The sequence below is a fragment of the Porites lutea genome, chromosome 5 (assembly GCF_958299795.1).
Source record: "Porites lutea chromosome 5, jaPorLute2.1, whole genome shotgun sequence".
In the NCBI taxonomy this organism is placed as follows: domain Eukaryota; kingdom Metazoa; phylum Cnidaria; class Anthozoa; order Scleractinia; family Poritidae; genus Porites; species Porites lutea.
Window position 1 is genome coordinate 41456124 of NC_133205.1, and position 20640 is coordinate 41476763.

General features: G+C 38.1%; 1 protein-coding gene and 1 long non-coding RNA gene across 3 annotated transcripts; both read right to left on the minus strand.

Moving 5' to 3' along the window:
* Positions 1-8276: 8276 nt before the first annotated feature.
* LOC140938394 (trypsin-like) lies at positions 8277-13132 on the minus strand. The gene is made up of 3 exons (XM_073387880.1): positions 12964-13132; positions 10325-10445; positions 8277-9079 (listed from the first exon to the last, which is right to left on the minus strand). The coding sequence occupies exons 1-3, from the start codon at positions 13130-13132 to the stop codon at positions 8479-8481; spliced, it is 891 nt and encodes a 296-aa protein (XP_073243981.1). The 3' UTR covers positions 8277-8478.
* A 2058-nt stretch (positions 13133-15190) lies between these two features.
* LOC140937742 (uncharacterized) lies at positions 15191-17024 on the minus strand. Of its 2 annotated transcripts, none has more exons than XR_012165512.1 (3): positions 16961-17024; positions 16009-16185; positions 15191-15376 (listed from the first exon to the last, which is right to left on the minus strand). It is a non-coding gene; the product is annotated as an uncharacterized lncRNA (long non-coding RNA). The 2 variants fall into 2 exon arrangements; XR_012165513.1 differs by having other exon boundaries at positions 16009-16182; positions 16961-17023.
* Between the last annotated feature and the right edge of the window lie 3616 nt (positions 17025-20640).

The window sequence follows — 20640 nt, forward strand, 5'->3', positions numbered from 1 at the left end:
GTCCATTTGACTTTTGAGGGGGTTATGGGTGATTTCAGCAAAATATCCTACAGACTGATTTCGAGGAGAAAAGCTTGCAAGGAAATACCTGGAAAAAATAATATCCTGCACTGAAAAAAAAGATTTCGCTCCTGAAGTATAATGCTGAAAAAAATTTTACACCGTTGTATGTCGGGGAAAAAATTTCTAACTCACCAGATGTTTGGGAAAAAAGTAATACTCCGCCACAAATTCAATTGATCAACTCCTTGGTGGTGGGGGAAGAAACGGAGTTGGTAAACGACACCCATCAACAAAATGGCTGGAGCGCGTTGTAGTCAATCTACATTTCTACATGGTGGTTTGCCACTGATGGAATGCGTAAACGTCGGACGAACTAAAAACTAAGGCAAGGTTTCTACAATTAGTTCAAGCAAGAAATGAACACTACTATCCAGTAAAAATTGAAAACGAATTTCGTTGTAAATTTTTACAGTATAGTAGCTGCTACCAACAGTGAGCAGCTATTGTGCTCGTTTTTTTGTCTTGAGAAATGCAGTCACAGCTATAATAATATACATGAAAAAATTTCTCGATTGTGATTGGCTAAGAGGAATGCAGTTTTTAGGTAACACAGTGCAGAAAAAAGGTAATTTAGTGCAGAAAAGAGTAACAAACGTGACATTCTGATTGGCTAAAAAACAAAGGAACTCACTGAGAGCCAATCAAATGCGCCATCTAAATGGCGCAAAATTTGGATCTGCTCCAGACCAGTCTCGAGCAAAAACCGCAATGGTTAGCGTTTGCAGCACATTTGCTTTTGCGACCGAAACAACTGTAGAGGAGCTGAAAAACCGCTCTAAAAACGAAAACACTGCGAAAAGCACTGGTTTTTGGCTCTCTTTTTGGAAGAATTGGTGCGTAGGTAAGGAAATTACTGATGAAATAGAAAATTATGAGCCGGCTGAGCTTAACACTTTGCTCGAGCATTTCTACGCCGAAGTAAACAATACAAAAAAGGTGAAGATTATGAACCAGAAAGCGTTAAAGTAATGAAGGCATCGCTTGATAGACACTTAAAGAACAAAGGCTGCACCCTGTCCATTGTACGTGACCGAGAATTTAGTTCGTCCAAAGAGGTGTTGGAGGAAAAAGCGAAACAGCTTCGCTTGGCTGGCCGTGGTAAGCGCCCAAACAAAGCTCGGCAAGTATCAGAGGAGGAAGAAGACATTCTCTGCAAGAGCGGAAAACTCGAGGTAATAACCCAGAATCTTTATATCAAACACATTGAACAATTCCATGAACTGTTCAGCCCGTTTCTGCAGCTTGCAAACTTTAAAAACATCGAGCAAAATGTTGTTTTGACTGCACGTGTGATGATATTTGCAGCATCTGAATAATTTATTTTTGCACGTAGTTTACGCGGGTTGACTCCCTATTAAAGAGATTTTAAAGCTATCTCGCAATTTTTTCATGAATATTATTAATAAGTAATTACATGATTTTTCTCGTGCAATTTGGAATAAATAAGCACTCGTAAATTTTTTCAAAGACCACAAATTGCACTCGCCCTACGGGCTCGTGCAATTTTGTTAGCCTTTGAAAAAATTTACTCGTGCTTGTTTATTCCAAATTGCACTCGAAATCATGTGATTACCTGTACAAAAAAAAAAAAAAAAAAAAAGCACTTTATTTGAGTGTCAATGTATTTAGCACGAAAGTACTAATTGGGGACACTATATTTTACGACTCCAACTGGAGACGGGACCGCCATTTTACGTGGTCATCCGAGCCACGCGAAGCTCTAGCCTGTTGCAGTGCAAAGGGAGTACCTTCATTTCTCGGTTATTTTAAGACCCTGAGTATTGGTCCGGCCCAAGGAATCGAACCCGAGACCTCCCGCTCTGCAGTCAACACGCTCTACCGACTGAGCTAACACCAGCTAAGTAAAGTTACTGAATCGATTAAAGAGGAAGAGAAGGTCTGTAAATGGTTGAACCAAGGAGTCATTTCATAAGTAGGTTGATCCATTCAATCTGGGTAAACTAGTATCCGTGACTCGATCTTTACATCTGTTCAAGTCAGAAGCCCTACGTCAATCTCAATGCAATTTGGTATCGAACTGAATCTGTACTATGAAAAACGGTACCAAAAACTATAGAACTGTGAAATCAAAACAAATCACATTTTCTTTTAAACTTCAATGCAACCTAAATAGTCTGAAGACTTTTTTAAAAAATTACATTCCTCTGCGGTTTGCGTCGCGTCAAAATTTAGGTCAAAGTTGTGACCTAAAACTCTGGCACAAATATTATAATATGGTATTGCAAAAGAGTGGGAAAACGGCGGACATTTCGCGACGACATACCACTTGCCACCCTGCAAAATGACTTCTGAGGAACGAGCGCAGACTCCATACTGATGATGCTTCAGTAGGCAGATCTGGGTTTGTAAGAAGAAAATCTCAACCAGTCAAAGATACGTCATCACTATTGAATTTTTTTGCTCGCGCAGACTTCATTGGTTGCGTAGAAATCAGTGCTGGCGAAGCGAAATGTCGGCTGTTTTCTGACGCTAGGTACAGCACAAGTTCCTCAGGAAATCTGTTACTTGTCTGTTCAGTTTAGAAACATCAAAATCAAGTGGGTAAAAAGGTTTCTTTTGTTTTTCAGAAATTTTTACGGTGAAATCCACCACTAATTGTAGATAACTTTTAAATGCGAACGATATCTCAGTAACATAAAACTGGAAAAACAATACTTACATTTAAAACATTTTCAGTTTTTTTTATTTTCACTTTCTTAACTTCTTACTTTGAAAACGTAGAAGAAATAATCAAGTTGTGGCACGAACCTCTCATTAAAAAAAATCATTCAAAAAATCGTTAAAGGAAAGAAGAAGATATAGAGCATGCGTGGGGTCGGTGTGCGGTGGCACGTTTTGTGAGGAGCGTAGTTTCTGTCCCTTTACGCCAATTTTAGAGAACTTTATACCGCCTGGACATAATAATTCAACGTTTAATCACTTGCTGAAGTATTAAATGCAGAAATTAGGAGGAAAACACAAACGAGGAGCTCGAGGATCAGTGGAAGAAGAAGAACCATCGACACTTAAAAGAGCCAACATGGCGGAATGTCAAGAGGAAGAGGCCGCGGAGTTAGTGGAAGCGACAAATGAAGCAATAAACGCCGAAGGTGAGCCCAGTAATGCAGAACTAAGGGAGATGTTGGTAGACATTCAAATAAATACTGCAACTATCCTACGCGAAAACAAAACAATCAGAAGCGAAATGACCGATCTCAAGCGCACAATTCAACATCAAACAGACGATATAACTGCGTTGAAATCATCTCTAGAACATATAACGAAGCAGTACAACGAGGTAGAACGCGGGCTGGTGGCAGCAAGAAAGAAAATTCAAGAGCAGGAAGAAGAAATTGGTGAATTGTACGATCTTCAAGACAAACTAGAACAATACACGAGGAAAAACTCAATAGAAATACATGGTGTACCAGAAAGCGCCTACACCGAGACGGAAGACGTGGTGTTAAAATTAGCGGAGGCCCTAGATGTATCGGTGGAACCAAAGGATATCGAAATATGTCACAAGCTGAACAGGAAGGGTAACAAACCAATTATTGTAAAATTTATAAGCCACAAGGTCAAAACAAATCTATACAGGGCTAGGGCTAAGCTAAAAAATGTCAGAGTTTCTAACATCTTCCCGCAGTGCTCGTCGTCAACTCTAGTGCAAGCCGACAGAATTTTTTTAAACGAGAATCTTACCTCGTACAGGAAAAAAATAATGAATCGAGCAAACGAGATGCGGAGAAATGATGAATTGTTGAGTGTCTGGTCAATGGATGGATCAATATATGTCAAGACCTCTCCGCAGGGTAAGCCGGTCAGAATTAACGAGCTGGAAGACTTAGATTATCTTTAAATGTCCAATCGTCTGGCCAAGGAAGACAAAAACTGTAACTTACATTTGGGACAGGAACAAAAAACGCAAAGTTCGGAGAAAAAGAAGGGAAACGCTCAAAAACTACTTTAATTTACGTTTTGTATAATTTTAGTTTTGTTTGCTTCTGTATTTTTTTTTTTTTTTTTTAAATTTGCATATATATTCTTCTTGTTTTTTTTTTATTTTTTATTGTAATGCAAGAGAAAGCAAAATACGATATACTTTCTCTAAACGTAAGGGGAATAAGAGATCAAGCCAAACGGAGGAGCATTTTTCTATATCTCAAAGATCATAACTCAAAAATTTATTTCTTGCAAGAAACTTACTCTCAACCAGAAGATGAAATTATTTGGAAAAACGAATGGGGAGGTGAAATATTTTTCTCTCACGGATCCAGGCATAGTAAAGGTGTTTGCATTCTTTTACACCCTACGGTACAAAATAAGATCGATTACTCATTCAGTGACAAGGCTGGAAGAATCGTGCTAATTACTTGTGTTCTGAATTCTCTAAAATTATCACTGGTGAATATTTATGCCCCGAATAGCCAAAGTGAACAATTAGATTTCTTACAAAACTTAAACAATTGCCTTATCGACAAGTCAGAAATTTCCACGCTTATTGTAGGAGGCGACTGGAATTGCACACTATCAAAGATAGATAAAATTGGTGGCACAATTTGGAAACCAACAAATTATCGAAACCTGATTTTGACAACTATGGACGCTTTCGATCTCGTAGATATTCAAAGATTACGTCACCCGAGGCTACGTAAATACTCTTATGAGTCAAAAGTGTTAAAACTGAAATCCAGAATAGACTTTTTCCTAGTTGCCAAAAATCTGACACAACATGTGAAGAAAAGGGAAATTTACCCTTCTATAGCACCGGATCACCGAGCAATTTACATTTCTTTGTCTTGGACAACTGAAAAGTCTAGAGGACCCGGACTTTGGAAATTCAACAACACGTTACTGAAAGATGAACATTATGTGTCCAAAATCCGTGAAACGTACTCCCGCACACGCGCTTTTTACTCCAATTTGGCAGACGCACGCCTTCTTTGGGAAATGTTAAAAATGGAAACCAGAGCGGCAACCATTGCTTATAGTAAAAAGAAAGCTAAAGCGACCACTAATAGAGAATTGGAAATTAGGAGACAGCTCGAAATTCTGGACCGCAATATTTGCGACAACTTTAACTCTCCCAATATCGCGCACATCCTAAATGAATATGAAGATCTCAAAATGGAACTCCAATCTATTTACGAGGAGAAAGGGAGGGCAGCTATTTTTAGATCGAAATGTCGCTGGGTCGAAAAGGGCGAACGTCCAACAAAGTACTTTTTCAATCTGGAGAAAAGAAACTACAACAGGAAAACCATCACTGAACTGCGAACAGAAAGTGAAACAGTAACAAACAACGAGTCTCAGATATTAGAAGCTATCGAAAACTATTATAGCGAATTGTACGCATCAGCAAATAATTCACAGGAAAATAATGTTGATGAATTCACCGAACATTTAAAAATTCCAAAACTATCAGATGCAGACAGAGATAGAATAGAAGGTCCATTATCTTATGAAGAATGCAAAAAAGCTTTAGACACTTTTCAAAACAACAAAGCTCCAGGAGAAGATGGTTTCACGGTTGAATTTTATATGTTTTTTTTCGATCTGCTAGGACACGATCTTGTTGCTAGTTTCAATGCGGCCTATGATGCAAATGAACTCACCATTTCACAACGAAGAGGCGTTATTACTTTAATTCCCAAAGAAGATGGCTCGCTACTAGAACTTTCAAACTGGAGACCGGTAACACTGCTAAATGTTGATTGCAAGATAGCAACTAAGGCAATAGCAAGGAGAATAGAACCATTATTACCAAATCTAGTGCACACTGATCAAACCGGTTTTATCAAAGGAAGATATATCGGGGAAAATATTAGGCTAATAATCGACATAATGGAACATACGAAGTCAGAAAGCATACCTGGCATTCTAGTATCTCTAGATTTTCGGAAAGCTTTTGATTCTCTAGAATGGTCGTTCATGATGAAAGCACTGGATATATTCAACCTTCGGAACAAGTATAAAAAGATGGATCAGTACATTCTATACAAAAATTGAGAGCGCGGCGATAAACAATGGTTTCATGACCAACTGGTTTAGACCGTCAAGAGGAGTGCGACAGGGGTGTCCCCTTTCTCCGTACTTATTTGTGCTTTCCACGGAGATATTATCCAGCAAAATCAGACAAGAACCAAGTATAACAGGAATCAAAATATTCGGGCACGAAATCAAATTGAGCCAATTCGCAGACGACACAAACCTTTTCTGTGCAGATTTGATCTCCGTTGGAAATGCTTTGAAAACGGTGGGAGATTTTGGGAGGCTAGCGGGTCTCAAGTTAAACATAAAGAAATCGAAAGCAATTTGGTTGGGAAAATGGGAAAAAAACAAAAGTTATCCTTTACAACTAAAATGGTTACATAGTCCGGTTCGCCTCTTAGGAATTTATGTCTCTTATGATGAGAAGGGTAACAATGAATTGAACTTTAATCTGAAAATACGAAAACTTCAAACAAAGCTGGATATGTGGAGATCTAGAGACCTCACACTATTTGGGAAGGTACTGATAATTAAGTCCCTAGGATTGTCACAATTAATTTATTCAGCTTCAATTCTTAATGTTCCTGAAGATATCGCAAGCACAGTGAAAACAAAGCTTTTTAGTTTCTTATGGAAAAACAAAAGGGATAAAATCAAACGAACTGGGCTCTATCAGGATCTGGGAAGAGGCGGAATACGTATGGTAGACATCGACATAATGATTAAAGCTCTAAAACTAGCCTGGATTCCAAGATTACTGACTTCAGGGAACCAGAATTGGAAAACAGTTCCTGATTATTACCTAAGAAAATTTGGAGGTTTGAACTTTTGCTGAGATGTAACTACGATGCGAAATACATAAAATCTATTCCATTGTTTTACCGAAATATTCTAGTATACTTCAGTGAATTAAAAACTCTGTACAGCTTTGATCAAGCACAAAATATAATTCTATTCAACAACAAAGAAATACTTGTTGACAGTAAAACCTTTTTTATCAGGGAATGGTTTAAAAAAGGTATCCTGTCAATACAAGATCTCTTACACAATACCGGTCAACCAATGACCTACCAGGAATTTACGAATAAGTATTCCTGTAAAACTAACTTCCTTCAATACTATCAAGTTATTAGCGCTATTCCAAAGCACCTATTAGCCAAAGCAAAATCAACGAAGCCAATTAATAAAGAGTTATATTCTGATAATAATCTTAGTCTACAATTAAATGAATCGATAACTCTATATCTGAACAAAATCAAGACTAGCGACTTCTATACGTTATTATGCACAAAAATCCACAAAACAGGTCATTCTGGGCCACAGAGATGGAGCAAAGATCTTTCCTTGGATGAAGATAAATGGGAAAAAATATTCACCTCCCTAAAAACCGTCTGTAGAGAGACCAAATTAAAGGAATTTCAATATAAATTAATCCACCGAATTGTAGTCACCAAAAAGGAACTTTACCGCTATGGAATCAAGGAAGATGATGAATGTATATATTGTGGTGAAAAAGACTCTATTAATCATACTTTTAGAGATTGTCATTTCGTCAAGATTTTCATTCAACGGGTTATCAACTGGTTCAATATAGAAAACAAGATCAATTTCAACCCATCTAGCGAAGAAAGACTGTTCGGCATCCTCTCGGACTTACATGAAAAGGTACTAGTAAGGAAATTCAATTATACCATGTTGTTTATGAGATACTACATCTACGCCAACAAACTACACAACAAACCAATTCTCCTCCAAGACTTCGTTGGTAAAATGATAATTAAATACAGAATTGAAAAGCTATAAAATAGACATGAAAAATAACTCCTCTGACCTACTAACAATTTTTTTTTTTTTTTTTTTTTTTTTTTTTTTTTGTGTGTGTGTGTTTATGTGGGTGTGTGTGTGCGTGTGATGTACTAGAATTGTAAGTAGTGTAACCATTGTAATTATTAGTAGTACGAGCATCGTATGGATGGTATTGTCAGTATAGCCAATATTGTAAATAGTGCAAGTATAGTGAATATTGCTAGTAGTATTTAGTTTCCAGTAGTGTTTAGTACTGTAAACATTTAATATATGTCTGTAAGGCAAAAAATAAATAATAAAAAAAATAAAAAAAAAATAAAAAAAAGTTAAAGGAAAGAAAACTTTAAATCATTATTTCCCTTTAATTTTTGACCATCGAATTCAAAAGGGTAAAATCAGTCAAACTAACTAACAACTAATGAAAAATAATTGATATATTTGAATAACAACTGTAACACAAGAGAGAATGAGCTTGAGTGACATAAATCGTCAACTACACACTGACCACTGAACTATCATTCGCTCATCACAGCTAGTCGGTCATGCCCGAATAAGCAACAGCAAGTTTGATCTTTAATTGATACGAGCTAGATAACCAAACCTGTTCATTATACAACTTCATCCTTCATTCATAGTTTTCTTTATCCAGTCAATAAATGGATAAACCCTGGTGTAGAAAGTATAACGATTTCTTTGTGCACACCCCTCCCCCCAGCTGACAAGGCCAGCGGCGATCCACCGGTAGCCATCTCCTCTCTTTGCTTGGTGAACAAAAGCTCCCCCACCATCACCAAGACAGGTATCGTTTCCCCCTTTACCGTCCCCAGCACAGAAGGTCACTGTCGAGTTGTAAGGTATCGACGATCTGTTGGCGCAAAGTTGGTTTTGTTGAACCGTGAAAGCAGAGTATTGAAGAATTTTTCCATATCGTTTTGCCTTTTTAGGTCTCTCTCCACTCTTCAAGGCCATTGTTGCTCCCCATCCAGTTACTATGCCGTATTTACTAGTCACGGCGAAATCACCTTCATCTTTTCGTGGAATGCACACAGTTCGAACAAACTTTCCAAGAGTGACATCTTTCTTTAGTTTGACGAGAGCTATGTCATTCATATATGAGGAACCATTGAAATTCGGATGAACATAAATGTGCTCTGGGAACACGGTCTGTTCAGACTCTTCTTTTCTCGTTAAACTGTGGTCACCAAATTTCAGAAGATATCTACCAAAAAATAAATAAATAAATAAATAATAATAATAAACCGTGATGCACAATAAAGATAACAACATCACTATCATGTGGGACATGCCAGTCAATACTGATAGAACTATAACAGCGAACAGACCAGACATTATCGTTAAAGATTCAGTGAATTCCACCTGCAAACTGATTGATATGACTGTTCCATCAGATAGAAACATCACACTGAAGGACACTGAAAAAAAAAGCAAGTACAAAGACCTAGAACTAGAAATACAGACAATGTGGCATATGAAAACCGTAGTGATCCCTGTGGTTGTTGGTGCGCTTGCATGGTACAGTGAAGAAAGGTATGGTAGAAAACATCAAGAAAGTATCAGAGAGAGCTACTATGACAGAGATTCAAAAGATCTGCATGCTGGGATCTGCGCGAATCCTCAGAAAGGTGCTCAGCGTATGAACAGAATGATTGACTTGAGTGACTGCCGGCTCTAGGTGCATGGTTTACGCCCAGCCGATGCACAAAAAGAACACCAGCAAAGACTGTGATAAAAGAGATGACAATAATAATAAAATAAATAACATAATAAACAAACACTTCGGGTTTACTTAGGTACGCTTGTCCTTGTCAAAATCTCGCCAAAACAGGACAGTTAAAGCTCGTCTTTTATCGCTTAAGAATTCTCGAGCGCAAAATATTTACGAGATACCTTGTTTTGACAGTTCCTAAAAGCTTTTATTCCTAAAAGCAGAGGTTTCTTTTGCCTTCTCAGCGTCTCCAACCTTCGCTTTTCATAAACCTCCAGATGGTGTTTATTCCCCCAACATGGCCTTTGCTTGCAAATTGTTGTGAAAGCTGTCTTGTCGAGTTTCCCCTTTTGTACTTAGCTTTGTTCAGCATTCTTTTAGCTGCCTCATTAAGGATTTTCGGTCTTCGCGTTCTTTTCTTGTCTTCAAACCCGTCATTACTTGACGACCATTTCACTACCCAACGTTCAGATTTTATTTATAGCTTTTAGGTATAAAAGCTAGGAAAATACTCGTGAATTAAAAACTTTTGGACGTGGAACAGGCTATCCAAGCGGTGTTTCGTCGCGACCAAGTAGCCTTTATCAGTTTTTACAAGCAACTTTCATAACACGTTGTATCTCGTAAATATTTCTGCGGTCGGGAATTCTTGTGCAATATAAGGCGAGATTTATGTGCTGAGTGCAAACGGGACTTTGAGCGAGATGCTCAAAGAAAGGCCTCGTTTTAAGTACTCACTTGGTAGTATTTGTGTGTAATCTACGCTGCCAAGCAGCCCAGTAGCACCCGGCCACAGTCAGAACCCATCGCCGAGAAATTAAAGCACCACCGCATGAAAGAGCCGGTAAATTCAAGTGATCTGAGAAAAGATAAATATGATTTTTCTTACTTTACCTTGTCTGGATCTTTCAGTGCTACTTTTAATACTCTTTATAGGTCCAATTACTATCAACAGAATGCCAACATGTTAACGTGTTTGTGTCGGGTTTTCGTGGCAATATCGCTTTTTAGACCATCAGCATTCCTTTAAAATTAGCTTCCAATACTGATATCTTCATTTTTATTTTCAAATTGTAATCAGAGAATGGCGCTGAAGTGTTTTCAAAGTGAATACAGTGGTTATGGTCTCTGTGACAATATTTACACAAAGAAAGTTCGAGGCTGATTTGAATTAACGTGATGTTACACCGGACGATTCGCAAAGACAATTTTTAGCGCAACACAGCTTTGCAACATTGTTGCGACATTGTTTCAAATGGTTGCAACAGTGTTCTAACATTGCGGCGCTGTGTTGTGCTAAAAATCGTCGCTGCGAATCGCCTCGTTTAACATCACTTTCAGTGTGTTTTCAACTGACTTCTCGGCGGCCGTCCAAAACAATGAAACGGTGGCCATGTTTTGACCATGTTGGTGGTCCAAACAAATCTTGCGGGAGTTAAAATATTTTGCTATGTAAACGCTTTCTTTAGTATAAAAATGTTTGTTATGCAAATCTATCGGAACAAAGGAAAGTGTTTACACGAGAAAAAAGAAAGTTTTTCGGCAAACCAACATGGCCTCCTTTTCTTTGTTTTGGTACAAAAACTTTCGTGGCCGCCGTGACGTCATGTGCATGAAAACGATCAATAGCCTGCTTGAGCGGAGAAGTGATAGCAGAGTTAGGTGTCAGTGGGGACCAGTCCACCAGGGTTCGCCTCTCAGTATGAAAATCGTTTTCACTGTAACAAAGTAGACTCGAGCAACTTAACTCTGACCTAGCATAAATCATCGAGTATAACAATAATATTCATTTGGAGGTGGCTATTGATTTTGAGCCAAATTTGTTAACATTTTTTGCAGACATCTTTTACCATACTCACTGTATCTGTAAATTCCAACTTGCCATGGCCACCAACCCCTTTTGGAGTTCTTTCCTCCAACGATACGACTCCTAAAATCGAACGAACTTACGCCACAAGAAGAGTAGCCTGCAATTACAGGAACGGAAGCTAGTGTGAGATCTAGTTCTACAGAACTATTATATCAATCTTCTTAATACTGTAGAGCCGAGTTGTTAACTTAATTAGTAATTGATTAAAAATAATAATATAAATAAATAAACAAACAAATAAATAAATATAAACAAATTGACTTTATAGGGGTAGCACAATTTATGGTAACCCGATAGTTTTCATTGTGACCCAAAAATGAAGACATAAACAAATAATTGAAATTAAATGAACATATTAACAAGGTTACGAAACCCAACCCCACCCTTCTAGGTGGACCAGTTTGAAAGAGAAGCGTTGTCCAACTTCCCCAGACCACCGGAAATCTGGTTTAGGCGCGTGGATGACACCTTCCCCATATATGATATAGAGCATTTCAACTCCAGGGACCTGCACGGAGACGGAATCCAACGGAAAGCTACCCTTCCTAGATACTTGCGTTCTCATCAAAACGGAGGTCACCATTTACAGAAAGCCTACTCACACCGATCAATATCTGAATTTTAATTTATATCACCATCTGGAGCACAAACGATCAGCAGTGAGAACTCTCTTTCATCGAGCAGAGACGGTTATCAAGACAATTAGACAAGGAAATTGGATTGAAACATCTTAAATCAGTCCTTTAAGACATCAGCTACAAAAAGTGGATGCTCAGAATCTCGCCAAAGACAGCCAAAGCCTCAGGTACAAAAGGTAAATCCGTCTCCATTTGTGCTCACAGTGTCTCACTTCCCTACGTGCAAGCAGTTTCAGAAAACGGTTTATCAATTTTTTTTAAAAAAAAACAAGGAGTTGGCACATTCCACAAGCCTTATTTTAATACCACCAGTCAGCATTTGATCCACCACTAAGATTCGACACCCAGGGAATTTAAAAAAAAATGTGGAGTGTAGGAAACTCAATGTGAAGGCTGTGATGATTTCTTTAACAGCGTCAACAACGACGGTTGGGGATCATCCAAAGTTGTCAGGCGGCTCCTGGATATGTCCTCCTCTTCGATCCTCGCGAGGGAGGAGGGCATGTTCAAGAGAAGCGTTAGGGAGGCCATCGAAATATTTTTTTCCGGCTCCAACATTGAACAGAGACGCTCGTTACGAGATCCCCGCAATCTATCGATCGAAAGGTTTTGTCACGTGGTTCACAGTATAAATCACTTGACCAAACGCCCAAAATCCATCACTTGATAAAGATTCCGCGATGGAATCGAAAGCTTGTTTGAAAAAAGTTTTTCCTATCCTGTAAATCGAATCGTGGTTTTTAATATATTGCAAGATTTTTGTAAAAGTATTGAAATCATTGGTTGTTAGTTCATGCTGGGCCTGGACCGCTTACATCATAAACCAAAAAAAAAAAAAAAAAACAAGACAAAGAAAAAGAAATTGTCACCTGTACATTTTGGTTCCTTCTTCTCTACCCATTGCCCTCGGATACAAGAGCGTATTTCCTTTCCTTCCAACATATATCCTTCACGGCAGCGGTACCTCGCCTTAGAAAGGCGAATGTTTATGTTGATGATCGTGTTCTTCGGTGGATTCCTCAGAAGACGTCGAAGCATTTTGTCGCAGCTTGTGTCACGCTCCGCTGCAATAATATGAAATGTAGCTTGATAGCTTTAACTATTATTAAACCACTGTTCAGCTCAGTTAAGGCAGGAGGCAACTTTTGAAGGCGCATAAAAACTAACACTGGTGCCTGGGTAGCCTGTAGTGCTGGCGTTTTCTTCGGGCGCGCGAATGTTTTTGCTATTTCTACTCTCCCCAATCTTCCTTTGTCATAAAATCAAAGATGGCGGCTACAACAATACGAATATATGCAATGAAAGTAACTATTGTCACGTTACTCTTTTATTAGTAGATTTACATTGGCTGCCTGTAAAGTTCAGAACTGAATTTAAAATCCTGATGATTGTTTTTAAGATTTTTACGGGCTTAGCACCTTCGTACTTTAGTTTTTTAATTACTCATAACCCTGTATCTAAAAAAAACTTAAGAAGTTCTAGCGACAGAAAACTTAGTTATTCGAATGTTAAGCCCAAGGCAACTCTCGGTGGAGGGGCCTTTCTGTTTGCCGCACCTAAGTTATGGAATGTTCTGCCGAGATATATCAGGGAATCCATTTGAAGAGTCACCCTTTTGAAAAAACATTTTGTACCACTTAGATTATAAGATTGTGTTTTTAGCTTAGATTATAATTTATTTTTAGCTTATAATTTTAAACATTATCCACAGATTTTATCTTTTTAACTTTTAGCCATTAGTTTTTCTATTCTATAGGAGGAAGTGAAAAACAGATTTCCTTCCCAAGTACATCCATGCTATATATCTACTAAAGGAATATAGTCTGGGTCGCAGCGCAAAAAGGGGAGGAGAAAGGAAAGAAGAAGGAGCATATGGGGTTCTCATAGCAGGCGTTCCTTTTCGCGTGACTTTAAAATCTTTTGATTTGAAATCAAAAGTATGATTTCAGACCATAAACATAACCAAAACAAAATTCTCAAATCTGATAAGCTATCAACTGCCCTGATTTCATCCTTAATAGGACAGTTTAATAGGACGGTACTCGTCACATATGCCTCAGTAACTGGACAGTAGCGCCATCACGAGCGCTTAAATGGCTTTTTTTCACTGCTGGCAAAAAAAAAGGTCTTGGAATTTCTTGTGTTTTGATTTAAAAAAATAGCCTTACATATAACAAATTTTGTTAAAGTTATGATTAATTGGTAACAGAACTTCGTGTCGTCCAATTCGGTCGGTAATCATAGTCGTGATTAAACAAATCGGACTCCCGATTTTGTTAATCACTCGTATGATTACAGACCGAATTGGACTCCACCCAGTGCTGTTACAAAGTGCACGACAGAAAGTTTAATTACCACTTTATTACAGCCATAATGATTTTGAAATTGCAGAATTCAGTCAGTAATAAATTATACTGATCTAGTCGTCGGTTTGTTGAAACGGGGAATCAAAAGGACTTTTACATCAGCAGCAAAAGAAATGATGCAATACAGAGCAAAATTCGTGCGATTTGGAACAAAAATGATCCGATTTAGAAAATGAATGACGCAATTTAGAACAGATGTGATTTAGAGCACAAAAAAAAATTGTGCGATTCGTGAATAAATCACACTGTTGAGAGCCAATCAGATTGCTGGGATCATTCAGTGATTTCAAAATGGATGTACCAAGGGGTGTAAGCTTGCTGATCCAATGAAAAACATGTACAACATAATATAAATCGAGAAATAGACAATTCCACGTTTTTTTAACATTTAACTGAGCTAGTTAGCACGTCTTAAAAGTAGTAAAGAAGCCACTAGTATATAGTTTGAACGTGATTTACTGTTAAAGACCAACAAAGATATAGCTCCGCAGGTGCAAAATGGTGGTGGGGGAGGAGGATTCAAGTTTGTGCCCCTAACAGTGAAATTTTTGCTCGCTTTAAACGTATATTACCTTTAAACTTGGTAAATTTCCTAATTTTTAAGGTCATTATAAGGCGGTCTTTGAAAGCAGTATCAATGGATATTCTCTATAACTGGTCTTTATCAAAATCGTGGAAGGGTCTAAGATTCATAAAGATTAGCCAATACAGAGAAACGATATACCTCCGCATTTGAAAGATGACTGAGTCCATTTTCCATTGATGCAAACTTTGATGGGGTCTCCATTCAATTTATTTGTTAGGCCTTTCTTGCACCCTAAAATGATCATCTCGCCAGTTTTATAGACACGTTGGTAGTTTATCGGTTGTACTACATACATGGAGGACGGAATGGTTGGTAAGGAACACATCTTAACTGAAGAAAGGAGGACAAAGACAAATAAGAATTAACTTATCTACCGCCGCTGTTGGTAGAGACTGGTTTCACCGATTCTAGCATGCGTAACCGGTGACGTTGAGACAAGTGGAGAACACGTGACAGGTGTTTGTGATGCGTGTCCATGAACGTAAAAAGTGTATTGTGTGGATTTCTAGGGGAAAAGCAAGAAGTCTGATCATGTGCTCAATAGAAATACAGCGTGTGTACTTGAAAAGAGGTACGTGCTAGCTATGAGTAGTTTTGGAGTTTGCTTCGCCTGAAGGCGCGGAGCAGAACATATGAAAGTCCTCTTCCTAGATCGCCATGCAGCCTGTTTCGGAGTTTGTAAAAAGCATGAGGAGATACAGTCGAGCACAGACTGAAAGACGAGAGGAACAGAATTATCTGGCCTTTTGCTTGGCAGGACGAAGAAGAACAAGTTTGAGAATTTTTTTTTTCTTACTCTAGACTTGCAATGCCTGAGAAGGATTCTCACTTTTACGCGCACAGTAAACACCAAAAGTAATGATAGCAACTTTTTGATCTAGATCTAGATGCTAAATTGAAGAAATAATTAAAGAAAGAAAGAAAATAATAGATTGTGAAAAAACATTTGGATCAAAACGTACAGCAGTAAGGTTTTACTCCGTCCCATTTCCCATTTGCCTGGCAGGTTCTTCGTGTTGGCCCAAACAAGGTGTAGCCTGGATTGCACACGTAAGTGACGTTGGTACCTATACTGGTGAACTGATACCAGTCTTGTGCATTCAGTACTGGAGGTGGTTTTCCACAGCTAACTAAATCTGCTAAATACAACGGGAAAGCATACATTCAAGCTCCTGAAGCAAGCAGTAAAGCCGAGCGTTTTTTGTATTGGAAGGAGAAATTAATTCCTTATCTACTCCTGCTGTCATGGTAATATATTTGGGTATCAATTGTTCTCGCGTGTTGGTTTTTTGTAAGGGTCACAATTGCCACATGTGTGTAAGAAAGAGAGTCTACCAATTATCAAAAAATCAGTATTACGCCTTTTCCAAAACTTTGGGTAGAGGGAAGGGCTCCTAGAACATGCAAATATCATTTTCAGTGCTGCATCCACTGTGGGAGAGGCCAAGAAAAAGTTGCATCCTGGGATGTTATAACCCAGGAGAGCTCCCAATGACATCGCTGCGCTGTTTTGAAACTTTATCATAGTTCAATGAGACGAAATCAAACGGAGGATAAAAAATTGAAGATAACTGTAAAATCAGTCATCCGCACTTATGAAAGTTACTGTGGGCGTGGGTTTAAAATCTGTTTTTAGACTGGGCGAAGGCTTTTCCGTTCTCTACCTCGCTAAGAGACACAATACAGAGAGAACTCTTTTGATAAGTGCCGAATCGGAAAGTCTAAATAACATTAGTTTTCTAACACTCTATGAATCAAACCATCATGAAACTTTACAAAATATATCTGTATATACTGAAGAGCTAAGTAGCATAATTATTGAACGCATTCTTGTATGCAGTATTGTCATCAGTGCGCATTCTTTGTCCAGCTGTTCAAATGCATACGTGATTCAATGGAGCTTAAAATACTCACTGGAACACTCGGCGCTTTGACAGGAGAGCACCCATATGGCAGTGAACACCCACAGCAAATTCTGGTAGGGCAAAGTAAAAATCAAAATAGATCTGTAAAAGTTATTCACGAAAAGGCGAATGCTAGTAGCTCATAACAAGGAGAGGGCAACTCCTGTGTATATTCGCGCAACAGCAAATCAGTCAGCAAAGCATGGGTGGGAATCGGATGGAAATTAAAAAATAAAGTTTTTGGCCTTTTTATAACATTTAATCATCAATTTTTCAATGCTATACACCACGGCGTTCTTATTCACAGAGAAAGTACTCTCAAGTTGCCCGGTACGGGTCAAACGCTCCACCTATATATACTTAGTTGACTCTAGTCCAGTCAAGAGGAGAGGTGGAACTGGACTGACTGGTTTGCTACAATCTTGAACAAAACTCTAGATAAAATTACATACTTGGAGTGCATTTTTCGAAACAGCGTAGCCGTAGCGATTCGTCCCTCCCCCCTCCCCCTGGAAGCAGTGTTGTTCTGTCTTCAAAAGAAAACCTGATTCCCGGGCGTTTGTAGGAAGCAAATTTGAACTGGGGCAAGGGGTATTCTTTACGCAAAGCCACTGATTTGGAGATAGTTCTCTTGCGTAAGCTAGTGCCCATTAACGAAAAAACCTTCTCAATTAGTTTTGCCCGGGATTGTAGCTAGACTCTATTCAGGTCAAAGTGATTTCAGTGGCGAGAGAACGAGTGCCTTATTTGTCCCTTTCCTCTTCCTAGTCTCAAACGCCTGCCATGTACGCTGTCTAGCCTCTGATGTTAACCCAGGAACCGATGGAATTTACGCTAGCTCACACAACGTTCAACATTACTATATAATAATTTTTTAGATCTTTATACTAGAACGTTTAAGGATCAAACTGATGTAAGCATTGCTGAAATTTCTAGTTCTCTAGATCAGAAATACGTGCAAGAAATCACCTGCTTAAGACCGGAACATATGACTTTTAACGACAAAGTACTCGGACAAAAATGTAAATCAAATAAAATTGATAATGAAATTCACTTCCTTTTACAATTTCCAATAATCTTTTAAATCATACAGCTAACGTTAACAATCGTGCAACATTTCGCGCCACCAGAAGACTGATGAATGTGACTCAGACGTCCGCGCGAGCAACTTGTGCTGTGGTGCAACAATTCTTGTTGTTTCTAGTTACAACGCTGAAAGTTAGCTTTTCTAAACTCTTCTATATTTTGCTCTTACTCGTGAAAGCAATAACTAGTGTGCGTGAGGAGTTGCACAGATTTTTCGTCCTTATTACGTCCCGGAATTAATTATTTTAGCTGCCGAGTGCCCCGCCCAAGACAACTTCCTTTTATCCATGAATGAGGCATCTCATTAGTGAACAAGTTATACGTAACCGAATCAGAACATCGTCACTTTGCTGTTATTATTATTATTATTATTATTATTATTATTATTGTTATTATTAGCTGGCATTTTATTGACGTAAAATAACAAATATTATAATTATTGTTATTTGCATGCATGTATGAAAATGTAGACTGCGCCATTTAGGAATACGAGGTTTTATTCTTTTTAACTTGCTTATTTTTGATATCACAAACGGATCATATTATTTTTTTCCCATGACTTCATTTAAAACACTGAAGTGTGTGTAAGTGATATTTTGCGACCAAAAGTGATCGCATCTGAGCCGCTAGGAATGTATTTGGGAATTTCAAATCGTTAATGACACGGAATTTTTATGATTTTTATACATATTGGGTATAATATTATAAGTGCTTTTAAGCACTTCAAATAATAATTAAAATTATTATTTGAAATGTTTCTCTAAATTGTGTACTCATTCTGTATTTATTGTTAAGAATTACAGTTATAGCATGTGAATATCCAAGCTTTAACAAAAGAGACGTCCCAATGTAACAGCCTGACTACTCTGTCTGTCTCGAAAATCGACAACTTGTTTAATGTGAGAGTATTGCCTAACAGGCATCTTTTTGATAGTCACACTATAGGATTTCTTCCGCCCCTAATGGAACCTTATAAGCTTAAAAAGTAGATGTGCTTGACACGCATAACAAAATAATAATTACCCTTTAAAAGGTAGACGGCCTCCCTCTAACACTAATTCGTAGTTCAGTACACTGTATTACAACTTTATAGAAGCAATTAAGCCTTCTTCAAATCAGAGCTATTGCTTTAATTTAAGAGACAAAATCAAGCTAAGTACAGAAACGTTAAGCCCCTTTATAACAACATTGGAATCACGTCGAGGGAAACAGCGACTTACCTTGAAGCCAACCAGTGAGAAAATCGTTTTAAGCAGTCCGGCCACTAGCATAATAAATGACCTTATAATATTTAGTTGTGCTTTCTCCGTTATTGGAGTTATCTGCAGTTACTAAACCTGTAGTTTGCTGAGAGATTTATTCTTATGTCTTGACCTTCGCCTGTGCTAAAGCGATTTTGACGTCAGCTAACAATCGTGTGTCAAGGCACGGTTTCATCTTCCGTCTGTAGGGTGTCTTCGCGTACTTCGTGTCTTTTCACACGGTTCCAAACGTTTACTTTCTGAACACCGAGAACAATATGCAATAACTGTCAAAAATTTTGGTGAAACACTTTTTCGACAACTGAGGGTTTCACGTCACACCATCTCAACCTTTTCTCTTCTGTCTTTCAAACTTCCTGCTCAAGCACCAGTTTCGCATTTTTAACAAATGATTTGTTTTTGGAGGGCGTGACGCGACAACGCATTATATTGTCCATACTAGCAACATTATAAAGAAGAAAACGTTGTCGAGCTAATTTTTTATTCTTTTTGTCTTCTTTCTTTCTTTCTTTTTTCAATCTTAGCTGTATGTTTGCTTGTGTTTTTCGGTTAGTTTTTGGTTGTTTACTTTTTGAGAACGCTCTGGCTATATGGCCGGTAATCAGCTGGTAACCGGTCAAGATTTACAAAATACTAAATGGCTGGCAGTCCGCTATTTTGACTATAGTGATTTTTAAAAGGGTTAAGCACTGACGATACAGATTAGGGTTAAGCACTGAAAATACTAATCAGGGTATAAGTGCTAGCCATACTTATTAGGGTTAAGCCCTGAGAATAGTAATTAGGGTTAACGGTTAGCTTCTATTTTTGGTTGGGGTTTTCGGCATAATTTTTGAATAAAATCATAATCTTGCATCGAAACCACGGTGGTCTAGTTGTTAGAGTGAAGTAGTTTGCAGACCCTATGCGCCGAGATCGAATCTGCTCATATTTGCGTAATTTTTTTTTCTTTTAAACTTGAAGAGACTTATACTTTGACAATATTTGTTGATCACAAACTAAGTTTCTCAGTCTATTCTAAATCGACGTATGATAGTTTGGTCTGGCTGGGATTCTTCGATTTGTCAAAATTATTTTAAAAAAAATATCGGACTTGCCGGTAATTTAGCCTGACCGGTTACCGGCCATATAGCCACAGCCTTTTGAGAAAGTTTATTGCCAATTTCAAACCATAAATAAATACAAAAACTTTTTTTGAACCCGAGTAATGATTGGCTTCCTGGAAGGAGCAAAAGCAATGCAGCTTGTCATATTGTAATCAATGCACAGTCACACGTAGCAAAGTTGCCTCAGAAACTGAGTGATGTCTCTTGAAGAATTCTAAGCAACGAAAATTCTAGCA

Bases quoted from the DNA above. Each gene is read 5' to 3' on its own strand.
- LOC140938394 (XM_073387880.1), bottom strand. From the start codon at position 13,132: ATGCTTCGACGTCTTCTGAGGAATCCACCGAAGAACACGATCATCAAC. The intron at 10,446-12,963 runs GTGACAATTTCT...ATCTTTTCTCAG, and splicing joins GAAGGAACCAAAATGTACAG to ATCACTTGAATTTACCGGCT. The intron at 9,080-10,324 runs GTGAGTACTTAA...ATTTTTTGGTAG, and splicing joins TTACACACAAATACTACCAA to ATATCTTCTGAAATTTGGTG.